The sequence below is a fragment of the Saccoglossus kowalevskii genome, chromosome 19 (assembly GCF_978046115.1).
Source record: "Saccoglossus kowalevskii chromosome 19, keSacKowa6.1, whole genome shotgun sequence".
Lineage (NCBI taxonomy): Eukaryota > Metazoa > Hemichordata > Enteropneusta > Harrimaniidae > Saccoglossus > Saccoglossus kowalevskii.
The window spans coordinates 2,509,323-2,523,830 of NC_140659.1; the positions used below are offsets into that span (position 1 = coordinate 2,509,323).

At 39.7% G+C, this 14,508-nt stretch overlaps 1 protein-coding gene across 3 annotated transcripts in view; it reads right to left on the reverse strand.

Annotated features, from left to right (window-relative positions):
• The window catches only part of LOC100374874 (cyclin-dependent kinase-like 2), a 67,877-nt gene extending 57,413 nt beyond the window's left edge, over positions 1-10,464 (reverse strand). For 2 of the 3 annotated variants that reach the window (XM_085493941.1, XM_085493942.1), the window contains exons 1-2: positions 9,880-10,464; positions 2,388-2,575 (exon numbers count right to left, since the gene is read on the reverse strand). In XM_085493941.1, coding sequence (XP_085350067.1) covers positions 2,388-2,575; positions 9,880-9,886 — 195 coding nt within the window. In that variant the 5' untranslated portion in view covers positions 9,887-10,464. The remainder of the gene's footprint in view (positions 1-2,387; positions 2,576-9,879) is intronic. The other variant, XM_085493940.1, reaches the window with a different exon arrangement.
• Between the last annotated feature and the right edge of the window lie 4,044 nt (positions 10,465-14,508).

The following is a 14,508-nucleotide window of genomic DNA, read 5'->3' on the forward strand; positions in this document are numbered from 1 at the left end:
AATTAATTGATAATGTTATCATTAAACCTCCATGTAGGTGTAAAACAACCAATGGGTTTAGTATCATATAGCGGCCTTCCTAACTTTTGTGTGTGACCTTTTACTGAAAATAACTTTTGTTTATAATAAATTAAGTTGTTCTTGTTTACAATATGTGGGCAGTATATTGATTTGATTTGGTCCTGCAAAAGTGGTTAGTGAACTCAGAACTAGGTCATCTGCATAGTTTGCCACTCAAAATAGTTGCACTTAGATTTCCTTAAGATTTTATGATAAAGCATTTTATCAGACAAGTTGATGAAAATCAAATAAATTTGGCACAGTCAAATTTCTCTGGGGTTTTATAACAAGGATTGTCAGTGACTTATCTGAAATTTTGTTGTCATGAATATCATAAAATACTGAGAGTGCAAACATTACCAGCAGTGAAAATAAAATGGTTTACTGTATGATTGTTAGAGTTTTAGTTTAATAATACTATAAACAAGAAATAAATTTCATAGTCCCAGTCTTTGAATAAGAAATAATGGCCTAAAAAAATAATAAATAATTAAATAAAATTGGTTATGTTGGTTTGGAAAAAATAAACTCATTCAGTTTGCTCAGTTGACATGGTGAGGACAGGTTGTGAATGCAATGCATCAAAATATTAAAATAGGAGAGAAATCTACATAGACATTTAATCTGACCGGTAAACCATAGTTCAAATTATACTAAAAATGGTTGAGCCCTATCCTGGGTGAGTGTGCCACAAACTCAATAGCAAGGTACAAATACTGGTTGAGATTGCAACATTGGACGAACCTTGGTTAGAGTCCACAAGTGTTTGTGTTTGAACGGGCTTGGTTGACGACAGGATAGTGCATTAAATTGCCATCATGGTATTATGATAGGACAAGGGTCACACAGGTCTGTCACGTAGTCCCAAACATGCAGTATGGTTCTTGTGGCAAAATGCACTATATGCCAGCAATCGCGATTTACACACAAACAAACTATCTGGAACTATCACCTGGCACAAATATATTTTTAGAAAAAAATTTGAATCATAATGCAAAAATAAATTGCATCAAACTTTATACATACTTTGGTAGAAGATTTAATTTAAGTAAAAATTTTATTTAATTAAGTTCTAAATCATAAAGCCTCATTATCATATCATGAATATTCAGTAGCAACCAGTACAAACTGATAAACAGAAGCATAGTTTTTCAATATGTTATTAGTGTGAAAATCATGAAACAAAATTGTAGATCCAATGTAACAATGTTTCATTGATATCTGCTAGAGAACTTTTTGAGAAAACGTTACAGATGTTCAGGCAAAGTTAGACTAAAAATTCCCACAAATAAATATCTATGACGTACAAAATAGCTACCAATTTCAAAAATATTCCAAAAAATAATGGATGTTTCTCAGTAAGCTTAAGACGTAATGTGAGTCAAAAAATATCAGGTGCATGTGCATGTGCATGTCGGTACTGAACCATTATACGTATGAACTAGATACTAGTACCAAGTTTGGAAAAAATCAGTCCATAAACCCGAGAATGTGACAGATGGATGAATGAATAAACTGACAGACACAATCCAATTTATGAAACTGCAGACAGTAGTAGAAGGCTAATTACAGTCTGCTGACAGAGGAAATGTACTGTATTTGCTCCATTACAATCACAATGCATGTATAGTATGCTTGATAGTTTATGCACTGCTAATAAAGTAAATACAGTATTCATGAGAATGCTTATTGTTATAGTGGTGACAATGCATAATGCAAATGTGGTCAGTCTTATTATATTGTCAAGACAGGTCTAGTAACGGTTGACTTGCTACATAAATATTACCCGGTAAGTGTTCCTCACTTGACAATAAACAATAAAACAGTACACATCATTCTATTTCCTTTTACTTTGACAACTCTGCCATATGTCACTGTGTTTCACAATACATTGACTGGGAAATGAATTCATTTCCTAGCTTTAATGACATTCTTTATGTTCTTTGTGGTGTTACTATGCGTTACTATGCTGATCCACAGGTAGGCTTCATAATACACAGGGTGAATGTACCAGCTACGTATGACCTAAACTTTGACAAGCACTGACATAGAAAGTTATAGAGTTCGTTTCAGGCCAATCTTAGAAAAAATGCTTCACATCAAATAATGATTTTGTAATTTAGTTCATTTTTTATTGTCAAATAGAATCCCATGTGTAATTCAGTGACTCTATGACACCCTAAGATGCTGGAAATTCATTCACAACCAAACTACTCAGTGATATCTTGCAAATACCAGGGTAACTGTACCAGTACATATATAGTACTTAACAGTTTCAAAGGTTTCAAACAAAATTTTGCTGACAAAGCAACTTTATTATATCTCACCTTTAGCATTCGAACTTCTCTCATTGCAATTTTCTTCACCATTTTGTCCTCCTCACTCTCAAGAAACTTTTTGATTGCCACGACTTGGTTAGTTTCCTTATGCTTACACTTTAAGACCATTCCATAACTACCTTCCCCAACTAATCCCAAGTTCTCATACTTGTCCATGGTGACAATCTTCTTAGAGCCTACAAATAAACGATTAATTACCGGTAGTCTGATTACTCTTCACAGGCAGTTCAAATGACTTGTGTGAATTTTTATTGTAAAATTTCTAACTATATTTGTATATAATTATTACGAGAAAAACTGCAGCAAGACATAAAAAAAACATCAAGTTAAATTATTCAGATTATTTTAAATAAAAAACTAATTTTGAAAACCCATTGACATTCAGAAAAAGTTGTTTATTGTATTATTGACATGGGTTGGTAGTATCTATTTAATCCTAATTGGTACAACAAAGTTAATATATTAATTTTGCTAAAAACAAATTTTGACTAAGATTTCCAAAATTAGTTTGGGAATTATGTATAATATATGGTTATTTAGTATCCCTGTCACATTTAGTTGGGATGAAGACGTTTACCAGTATGAAAATACATCAAATTGAAATGTGTGTGAGAGTTAGAGCATAATGTACAAAACTCTGAACAAAACTTCCAAATTGGCATTGTATACAATCAGACCTTGCATCTTGGGTCAAGTTCAAAGCCACAACATCAACAACAGTTACCGTAGTAGAGCCTCCAACGACTGAGGTAATTGTCAATTCCGATGCACATTTTCGGCATATTGGAATATACAATGGTATTTCATTAGTATTTCTAGTAATGTATGTATGCTGTGTTGTGTTGAAATTCACACAAATTTAAATTCAGATCACAAGTTCATGTGTATAACACACTAGCAGAGCTGTATACCCATATCTTATAAATGTATGGCAAAACAAATGTACCTTTGTAAATTTGCATGTTGTGTGTCTTTTGTTTTACAACAAATGTTTGATAAGTTAGCTGTGATTTTCACATAATTGGAATATACATGTTATAAAACAAATATAAACATTTATGGAAATTTTAAAATTCAAAGTGAACAAGAAGATCAGTTGAGAACATCAGTGACAATACCAGTTGATGCTTAAAAACTGCCATTCAAGATAGTTGAATTACACAGCCAATTGGCTAACAACACAGCTGCATATTGAAATACACCATTAAATTTTTGGTCATACCATATTCAAGAGAGGACATTTAAATTTACTGTGAGTGGGCCACTTTAATTTCACACCTGGATTTGATATTAATTTACTTTTTTTCTTCTTCATTTTACAATGAGTTTCTTAAAGATCAGCATTTTCACATCAAGCCAAAAGTTCAAAAACAAATCAGTCAAGTTTTGCGGTAGACGTTCGGTTTACATCCTTTGTACAATACACAAGATCTTACAATGAGTGGAAAATCACCTATGGATGTAGTTGATTGGGGTTGCTACATCACATTGCATGCGTAACTCAAAATGTTCCAACATGTTAAATCTTTAAATTTAACTAAAAACAATATAACTGTAGTCTTAGAGATATACACACTGACAAAGCTGCACATCAACACGTTTTTGTGTTCAATATTTTGTTGAGAGAATTCAAACATTTTCACATCTTGAACACATGTAAAAGTATGAATTATTTATTTAAGTTGTATGTGAGCAGTATAATAATTATTATAATATTTATCAACCCGCTACCTCCTTCATTGTTTGGGGTAGGGGATAAAGTTCATCTTTGCTTATATATGTGATATGGCACTTTTCTGCAAGATTTCAGCACTGGGTGGGAATTGAAAGCACTGACTGGGAATTGAAAACACTGACTGGAAATTGAAAGCACTGACTGGGAATTGAAAGCAAAGACTGGGAATTGAAAGCACTGACTGGGGATTGAAAGCACTGACTGGGGATTGAAAACACTGACTGAGGATTGAAAGCACTGACTGGGGATTGAAAGCACTGACTGGGGATTGAAAGCACTGACTGGGAATTGAAAGCACTGGGTAGGAATTGAAAGCACTGACTGGGAATTGAAAACACTGACTGGGAATTGAAAGCACTGACTGGGAATTGAAAGCACTGACTGGGGATTGAAAGCACTGACTGGGGATTGAAAGCACTGACTGGGAATTGAAAGCACTGACTGGAGATTGAAAGCACTGACTGGGAATTGAAAGCACTGACTGGGAATTGAAAGCACTGACTGGGGATTGAAAGCACTGACTGGGAATTGAAAGCACTGACTGGGAATTGAAAGCACTGACTGGGGATTGAAAGCACTGACTGGGGATTGAAAACACTGACTGAGGATTGAAAGCACTGACTGGGGATTGAAAGCACTGACTGGGGATTGAAAGCACTGACTGGGGATTGAAAACACTGACTGGGAATTGAAAGCACTGACTGGGGATTGAAAGCACTGACTGAGGATTGAAAGCACTGACTGAGGATTGAAAGCACTGGGTGGGAATTGAAAGCACTGACTGGGGATTGAAAGCACTGACTGAGGATTGAAAGCACTGGGTGGGAATTGAAAGCACTGACTGGGGATTGAAAGCACTGACTGAGGATTGAAAGCACTGGGTGGGAATTGAAAGCACTGACTGGGGATTGAAAGCGCTGGGTAGGAATTGAAAGCACTGACTGGGGATTGAAAGCACTGACTGGGGATTGAAAGCACTGGGTGGGAATTGAAAGCACTGACTGGGGATTGAAAGCACTGACTGGGGATTGAAAGCACTGACTGAGGATTGAAAGCACTGACTGGGGATTGAAAGCATTGACTGGGGATTGAAAGCACTGACTGGGGATTGAAAGCACTGACTGGGGATTGAAAGCACTGACTGAGGATTGAAAGCACTGACTGGGAATTGAAAGCACTGACTGGGGATTGAAAGCACTGACTGGGAATTGAAAGCACTGACTGGGGATTGAAAGCACTGGGTGGGAATTGAAAGCACTGACTGGGGATTGAAAGCACTGACTGGGGATTGAAAGCACTGGGTGGGAATTGAAAGCACTGACTGGGGATTGAAAGCACTGACTGGGGATTGAAAGCACTGACTGAGGATTGAAAGCACTGACTGGGGATTGAAAGCATTGACTGGGGATTGAAAGCACTGACTGGGGATTGAAAGCACTGACTGGGAATTGAAAGCACTGACTGAGGATTGAAAGCACTGACTGGGAATTGAAAGCACTGACTGGGGATTGAAAACACTGACTGAGGATTGAAAGCACTGACTGGGGATTGAAAGCACTGACTGAGGATTGAAAGCACTGACTGAGGATTGAAAGCACTGACTGGGAATTGAAAGCACTGACTGGGAATTGAAAGCACTGACTGGGAATTGAAAGCACTGACTGGGGATTGAAAGCACTGACTGAGGATTGAAAGCACTGACTGGGGATTGAAAGCACTGGGTGGGAATTGAAAGCACTGACTGGGGATTGAAAGCACTGGGTAGGAATTGAAAGCACTGACTGGGGATTGAAAGCACTGGGTGGGAATTGAAAGCACTGACTGGGGATTGAAAGCACTGACTGAGGATTGAAAGCACTGACTGGGAATTGAAAGCACTGACTGGGAATTGAAAGCACTGACTGGGAATTGAAAGCACTGACTGGGAATTGAAAGCACTGACTGGGTATTGAAAGCACTGACTGAGGATTGAAAGCACTGACTGGGAATTGAAAGCACTGGGTGGGAATTGAAAGCACTGACTGGGAATTGAAAGCACTGACTGGGGATTGAAAGCACTGACTGAGGATTGAAAGCACTGACTGGGGATTGAAAGCACTGGGTGGGAATTGAAAGCACTGACTGGGGATTGAAAGCACTGGGTAGGAATTGAAAGCACTGACTGGGGATTGAAAGCACTGACTGGGGATTGAAAGCACTGGGTGGGAATTGAAAGCACTGACTGGGGATTGAAAGCACTGACTGAGGATTGAAAGCACTGACTGGGAATTGAAAGCACTGACTGGGAATTGAAAGCACTGACTGGGAATTGAAAGCACTGACTGGGTATTGAAAGCACTGACTGAGGATTGAAAGCACTGACTGGGAATTGAAAGCACTGGGTGGGAATTGAAAGCACTGACTGGGAATTGAAAGCACTGACTGGGGATTGAAAGCACTGACTGAGGATTGAAAGCACTGACTGGGGATTGAAAGCACTGGGTGGGAATTGAAAGCACTGACTGGGGATTGAAAGCACTGGGTAGGAATTGAAAGCACTGACTGGGGATTGAAAGCACTGACTGGGGATTGAAAGCACTGGGTGGGAATTGAAAGCACTGACTGGGGATTGAAAGCACTGACTGAGGATTGAAAGCACTGACTGGGAATTGAAAGCACTGACTGGGAATTGAAAGCACTGACTGGGAATTGAAAGCACTGACTGGGAATTGAAAGCACTGACTGGGTATTGAAAGCACTGACTGGGGATTGAAAGCACTGACTGAGGATTGAAAGCACTGACTGAGGATTGAAAGCACTGACTGGGAATTGAAAGCACTGACTGGGGATTGAAAGCACTGACTGGGGATTGAAAGCACTGACTGGGGATTGAAAGCACTGAGGATTGAAAGCACTGACTGGGGATTGAAAGCACTGACTGAGGATTGAAAGCACTGACTGGGAATTGAAAGCACTGACTGGGGATTGAAAGCACTGACTGGGGATTGAAAGCTCTGACTGGGGATTGAAAGCACTGACTGAGGATTGAAAGCACTGACTGGGGATTGAAAGCACTGACTGAGGATTGAAAGCACTGACTGGAAATTGAAAGCACTGACTGGGGATTGAAAGCACTGACTGAGGATTGAAAGCACTGACTGGGGATTGAAAGCACTGACTGAGGATTGAAAGCACTGACTGGGAATTGAAAGCACTGACAGGATTGAAAGCACTGACTGGAGATTGAAAGCACTGACTGAGGATTGAAAGCACTGACTGGGGATTGAAAGCACTGACTGAGGATTGAAAGCACTGACTGGGAATTGAAAGCACTGGGTGGGAATTGAAAGCACTGACTGGGGATTGAAAGCACTGACTGAGGATTGAAAGCACTGACTGGGGATTGAAAGCACTGACTGAGGATTGAAAGCACTGACTGAGGATTGAAAGCACTGACTGGGAATTGAAAGCACTGACTGGGGATTGAAAGCACTGACTGGGGATTGAAAGCACTGACTGAGGATTGAAAGCACTGACTGGGAATTGAAAGCACTGACTGAGGATTGAAAGCACTGACTGGGAATTGAAAGCACTGACTGGGAATTGAAAGCACTGACTGGGAATTGAAAGCACTAACTGGGAATTGAAAGCACTGACTGGGGATTGAAAGCACTGGGTAGGAATTGAAAGCACTGACTGGGAATTGAAAGCACTGACTGGGAATTGAAAGCACTGACTGGGAATTGAAAGCACTGACTGGGGATTGAAAGCACTGACTGGGAATTGAAAGCACTGACTGAGGATTGAAAGCACTGACTGAAGATTGAAAGCACTGACTGAGGATTGAAAGCACTGGGTGGGAATTGAAAGCACTGACTGGGGATTGAAAGCACTGACTGGGAATTGAAAGCACTGACTGGGAATTGAAAGCACTGACTGGGGATTGAAAGCACTGACTGGGAATTGAAAGCACTGGCTGAGGATTGAAAGCACTGACTGGGAATTGAAAGCACTGACTGGGGATTGAAAGCACTGGGTGGGAATTGAAAGCACTGACTGGGATTTGAAAGCACTGACTGGGAATTGAAAGCACTGACTGAGGATTGAAAGCACTGACTGGGGATTGAAAGCACTGACTGAGGATTGAAAGCACTGGGTGGGAATTGAAAGCACTGACTGGGGATTGAACTTGACAGGGAATTCCTGATTCCCAAATTACTGACAGACTGGATGTAATCCCATTTGCACATGCGTAACCTACCAAGCAACGGGCAAAGGTAGAACAGAAATATAAAAAGTCAAAAAAAAGATGATGGCCCTTTTATTTGAGGTAATTTTTTATGTCGCATTTTGGAAACACGAACAAGCAATATGTTTGTAATATTCAAAATCTGTGCTAGAAGGCACACAAATAATAAACGCACAAACACTACCAATTTAGGAATCTGGAATTGAGGAACTGATTGGAAATGTCAGCTATTGAAGTATTGACCCAGAATTGAAGTACTGACTGGAGAATTGAGGTAGACTAGGAATTGAGGCAGTGACTGAGAAATGAGGTACTTACTAGAGATTGAGGTACTGATTATGGATTGAAGTACGACTGGGAGCAAGGAACTGAGGATCAAGGGTCAACTGGGAATTGAGGTACTGACTGGGGATTGAAGCATTGACTGGAAATTAAGGTAAATACCGGTATTAACTGGTATATGAATGTGAAATGCGTCATTGAATACATGAGTGTCAGATTTGTACAACTTTCTGGCAGTGAAAAACTGCACAAATTATAATAAATTATTGTGGTCAGAAGAATAAATGGAACAGCAACATGAATGATATAACCATAAATTTCACAAAGTATTCATTGCTTCCTGAGTAATGTAGCTGTTTTGTTAGCAAAACAGTGTGATTTTAATTTGTTCACTTCTTAGCAATAGTAGCTAGTGCATTGTATTGTACAAGTTTATTGTGATTCTTTATGTGTTTGTAATATTATTTAGTTTTATTTAGCATTCTGTTTAGTTGGTTATCTTTACTGTATCCTTATGTAGTTTATTTTATTTTATTTCATTTTTATACGACCATAGAAGAACTCACAATAGTTTGTTTTAGTGTTGAATAAATATTATGATTATTACATTATTGCTGTTCCATTCTTTCCTGCAGTCACAGTAACATTTTATTTTAAAAGGCTTTAGTAAGTAATTAGTTGCAGTACGGTAATTATCACAAATTCAAATGTACACATATTGATTAACTTTTAATTATTAGTAATTGTTCAGGTTTTATTAAGAAACTTGTATATTAATTATGAAATGTTATATCATATATCATACAAAAAGCTAGTACCAGACACTTTGTTTAGTCTTTTTTTTATAAAGCAATAATTTTTTAGTGATATTAGCCTAATATCAGGTGATAGTGACACAGTCATCCATAGGCAGTACATAAGCCAAATAAAAGCAGTAACCTGACCCACTATGTAATTCTAATATCGCACCGTGGGTGTTTTTTATTTAATGCTCTAATCAACAAAATGCATTATGCTGATGGCACCTGAAAGGCATGATTTATATACTCAGGTGACGTTTTCTAAACGTGTACGACTCAATGCAGTTTGCTGCAGTACTGTTTTGATCTCCAGCAAACCGCGTATTGGTTTAAACACGTCAACAATTCACCAGGTACTTTGAATTCAATAGAAAGCATCGACAGTCACGCGTCAGATGCCCATAATGTGTCAACATGGCTCGCCCGTGTACTTACCCGACATAATGTTTTACTCTTGATGAGCAGACAGAGAAAGAATTACAAGTCTATTTCACATGATTGTGAAAATACACCCATCCAATCGCCACACAAAGTTATCGACAATTTACGGATTTGTCAGAGCTTCCAAATTTCAAAGTTTATTTACGCGGAAATGTCAGACAGAAACGTGACAACAATAGTTGTCTGCCAATCAGTCCGACAACCAGTCGCCGTCTATTCGGTCAATCGTCAGGTGTCACGAAACGTTGGTAAACTATCGCTTCTGGTACAGCTTTATAAGTCGATGAAGATATTTTCCTTGGCAGAGTACCGTTGATTGAGATCTCAATTTTTCGCCCAATGAGTCGTAACGACGATGGTCTTTTGCACAACGCAAACGCTCGGCAAATCGGTGAGAATCGCGTGAGCTTACGATATGTTGATGCACCAAACAAAGGTGTTCTAGAACTCTAACGTCACCCACGGCGTCAAAAAATATGCTAAATAATCCACTGAAGCAAAAATCTTCGCACTTAAAGTGAATAGAATAGTTCAACACATATTGAGCAATGGTGGCTTTGTGCACACTGAGCAAACTGTCCTGATTTTCCCCGCATACATTAGACGTGACGTGTTGTCTCCCTAGGAAACAAACATCAATACAGTTGTGCTAGTCAATTGTGTTACTCCCTCTGGGGGGTCAGGTAGGTTGTAATTTCACAAGTAGGTGTCTTTGCAAAATAGCAAAATAGCTATAAAATGTATCTATGATAATCAGACTGTTTTTCATAATTTCTTGCAGCTTGTAAATGCAATGTAGTAGTTAGCTAATTGTTGTTGTTTTTAATTTAGGAATATAGTACAGCCGCCTGTCGTGACAGCCGACGTCGGTGTTTATATCTTGCTCGCTCGCCGTGGAGTGCGGGGAGCCGACTTAAAAGTGTTGTCTGATACTATGGGCATGGATGAGCAAATTATTAAAGTTACACTTTCACAAAGAAATTCAATTTTCTCACAGTATGTCGCCACTAATCTGTCGTTAAGTTGCCCAAATGTTAAAAAGGCGTGTTTTCAAGTACATCCAATTACAAGTGTAATCATACATGACCTGGAAAGTAGTACTCCCGGGTAATGAAAACTAACGATTACAAACTCCCATAAAATGACGTTACTGTAAAACAGAAATATGTGCATGATGACAGATACAACCGTGTCTTCAAAAAGAAAGAAATTAACAACGTTCACAATATAAAAAATGGAAATAGAAATGACAAAATGTTGAGAGCGGAGACATATCCCGAATAGAATTGGTTGGGGAGGGCAGGAGGCGTGCAATATTTTTTGTCAATTGTTACTGGGATATCGCTAAGAAGCGTGCAAGAATATGTCTGATTGTCAGCCCCATGTTCAGATCTACCATTGAGAAGAATATGTCTGATTGTCAGCCCCATGTTCAGATCTACCATTGAGAAGAATATGTCTGATTGTCAGCCCCATGTTCAGATCTACCATTCAGAAGAATATGTCTGATTGTCAGCCCCATGTTCAGATCTACCATTGAGAAGATTATGTCTGCTTGTCAGTCCCATGAACAGATCTATCATTGACAAGAATACATCTGACTGTGCCCCATGGTCAGATCTATCGTTGAGAAGAATATGTCTGATTGTCAGTCCCATGTTCAGATCTACAATTGATAAGAATATGTCTGATTGTCAGCCCCATGTTCAGATCTACCATTGAGAATATATGTCTGATTGTCAGCCCCATGTTCAGATCTACCATTGAGAAGAATATGTCTGATTGTCAGCCCCATGGTCAGATCTACCATTGAGAAGAATATGTCTGATTGTCAGCCCCATGTTCAGATCTACCATTGAGAATAATATGTCTGATTGTCAGCCCCATGTTCAGATCTACCATTGAGAAGAATATGTCTGATTGTCAGCCCCATGTTCAGATCTACCATTGAGAAGAATATGTCTGATTGTCAGCCCCATGTTCAGATCTACCATTCAGAAGATTATGTCTGATTGTCAGCCCCATGTTCAGATCTACCATTGAGAATAATATGTCTGATTGTCAGCCCCATGTTCAGATCTACCATTGAGAAGAATATGTCTAATTGTCAGCCCCATGTTCAGATCTACCATTGAGAAGATTATGTATAATTGTCAGCCCCATGTTCAGATCTACCATTCAGAAGAATATGTCTGATTGTCAGCCCCATGTTCAGATCTACCATTGAGAATAATATGTCTGATTGTCAGCCCCATGTTCAGATCTACCATTGAGAAGAATATGTCTGATTGTCAGCCCCATGTTCAGATCTACCATTGAGAAGATTATGTCTGATTGTCAGCCTCATGTTCAGATCTACCATTCAGAAGAATATGTCTGATTGTCAGCCCCATGTTCAGATCTACCATTGAGAAGAATATGTCTGATTGTCAGCCCCATGGTCAGATCTATCGTTGAGAAGAATGCATATGATTGTCAGCCCCATGAACAGATCTACCATTGATAAAAATACATCTTATTGTCAGCCCCATGGTCAGATCTATCGTTGAGAATAATATATCTGATTGTCAGCCCAATGGTCAGATCTACCATTGAGAAGATTATGTCTGCTTGTCAGTCCCATGAACAGATCTATCATTGACAAGAATACATATGATTGTCAGTTCCATGAACAGATCTATCATTGAAAAGAATACATCTGATTGTGCCCCATGGTCAGATCAATCGTTGAGAAGAATATGTCTGATTGTCAGCCCCATGTTCAGATCTACCATTGAGAATAATATGTCTGATATTCAGCCCCATGTTCAGATCCACCATTGAGAAGAATATGTCTGATTGTCAGCTCCATGTTCAGATCTACCATTGAGAAGATTATGTCTGATTGTCAGCCCCATGTTCAGATCTACCATTCAGAAGAATATGTCTGATTGTCAGCCCCATGTTCAGATCTACCATTTAGAATAATATGTCTGATTGTCAGCCCCATGTTCAGATCTACCATTGAGAATAATATGTCTGATTGTCAGCCCCATGTTCAGATCTACCATTCAGAAGAATATGTCTGATTGTCAGCCCCATGTTCAGATCTACCATTGATAAGAATACATCTTATTGTCAGCCCTATGGTCAGATCTACCATTGAGAAGATTATGTCTGATTGTTAGCCCCAAAGTCTATGTAATCAGTTCTTTTTTTCGTTGTTTGTTATTTCGGTGAGGTTTTCAGATAATTCTTTCAGCCTTTAGCAAATATTTGAATAGATATATTACCCACAATGCATATTTTATCGTAATCGGTCTTGACACCATGACAGTGGCGGCGGCAGGGGGCGGGGTTGGTAAGCAGATGATCTCGTCCCATGCACAATTTCGTGCCGCTGCCTCTGTGACAAATCTAAAGAAGAGAAACGAACAAACAAACAAACAAGGCAAGAATAAGAGCCAATCTAGTGTTCTGCTTCAACCAAAAGACACATAATTCCTGTGATTGCTACAACCGTTAAAATAAACACTAAAATAAACGTCAAACACCAACTTTCACGCTCAAACTTCTTGTCAATAATTCCTGCCATGATTTGGGTATTCTTAGCAAAAGAACAAGAATTTCCAAATATTTTTGTTTCAATATTCAAAACATGCTGAGCTAACTTGTAATTTGTCTCTTTGCACGGAGTGAGCTGTGATGCACGCAAACATATCAATGTTTGATCGTTTGACATGTGAGCTATATAAATTGCCTATGGAATGCAGGGCATTCAAAAGATTGAATATTCACAGTGTAGCGTCTTATTTGTATCAGGGCCTTGGCGTGTATAGTTTTGACCTATAAGTAATTATCCCATCGCAATATTGTTACAGAACCATGTGTATGGGACCTGATGAGAATAATTAATTTCGGTTGGCGCCAGGTTACTGTTCACTGACCATCGGTAGAACTCGGGTGGCGCCGGGTTACATTTCACTGACTATCGGTGGAATTCGGGTGGCGCCAGGTTACTGTTCACTGACCATCGGTGGAATTCGGGTGGCGCCGGGTTACTGTTCACTGACCATCGGTGGAATTCGGGTGGCGCCGGGTTACTGTTCACTGACCATCGTTGGAATTCGGGTGGCGCCAGGTTACTGTTCTATGACCATCGGTGGAATTCGGGTGGCACCGGGTTACTGTTCACTGACCATCGGTGGAATTCGGGTGGCGCCGGGTTACTGTTCACTGACCATCGGTAGAATTTGGGTAGCGCCAGGTTACTGTTCACTGACCATCGGTGGAATTCGGGTGGCGCCAGGTTACTGTTCACTGACCATCGGTGGAATTCGGGTGGCGCCCGGTTACTGTTCACTGACCATCTGTAGAATTCGGGTAGCGCCGGGTTACTGTTCACTGACCATCGGTGGAATTCAGGTAGCGCCGGGTTACTGTTCACTGACCATCGGTGGAATTCCGGTAGCGCCGGGTTACTGTTCACTGGCCATCGGTAGAATTCGGGTGGCGCCGGTTTACTGTTCACTGACCATCGGTAGAATTCGGGTAGCGCCGGGTTACTGTTCGCTGACCATCGGTAGAATTCGGGTAGCGCCGGGTTAATGTTCACTGACCATCGGTAGAATTCAGGTAGAGCCG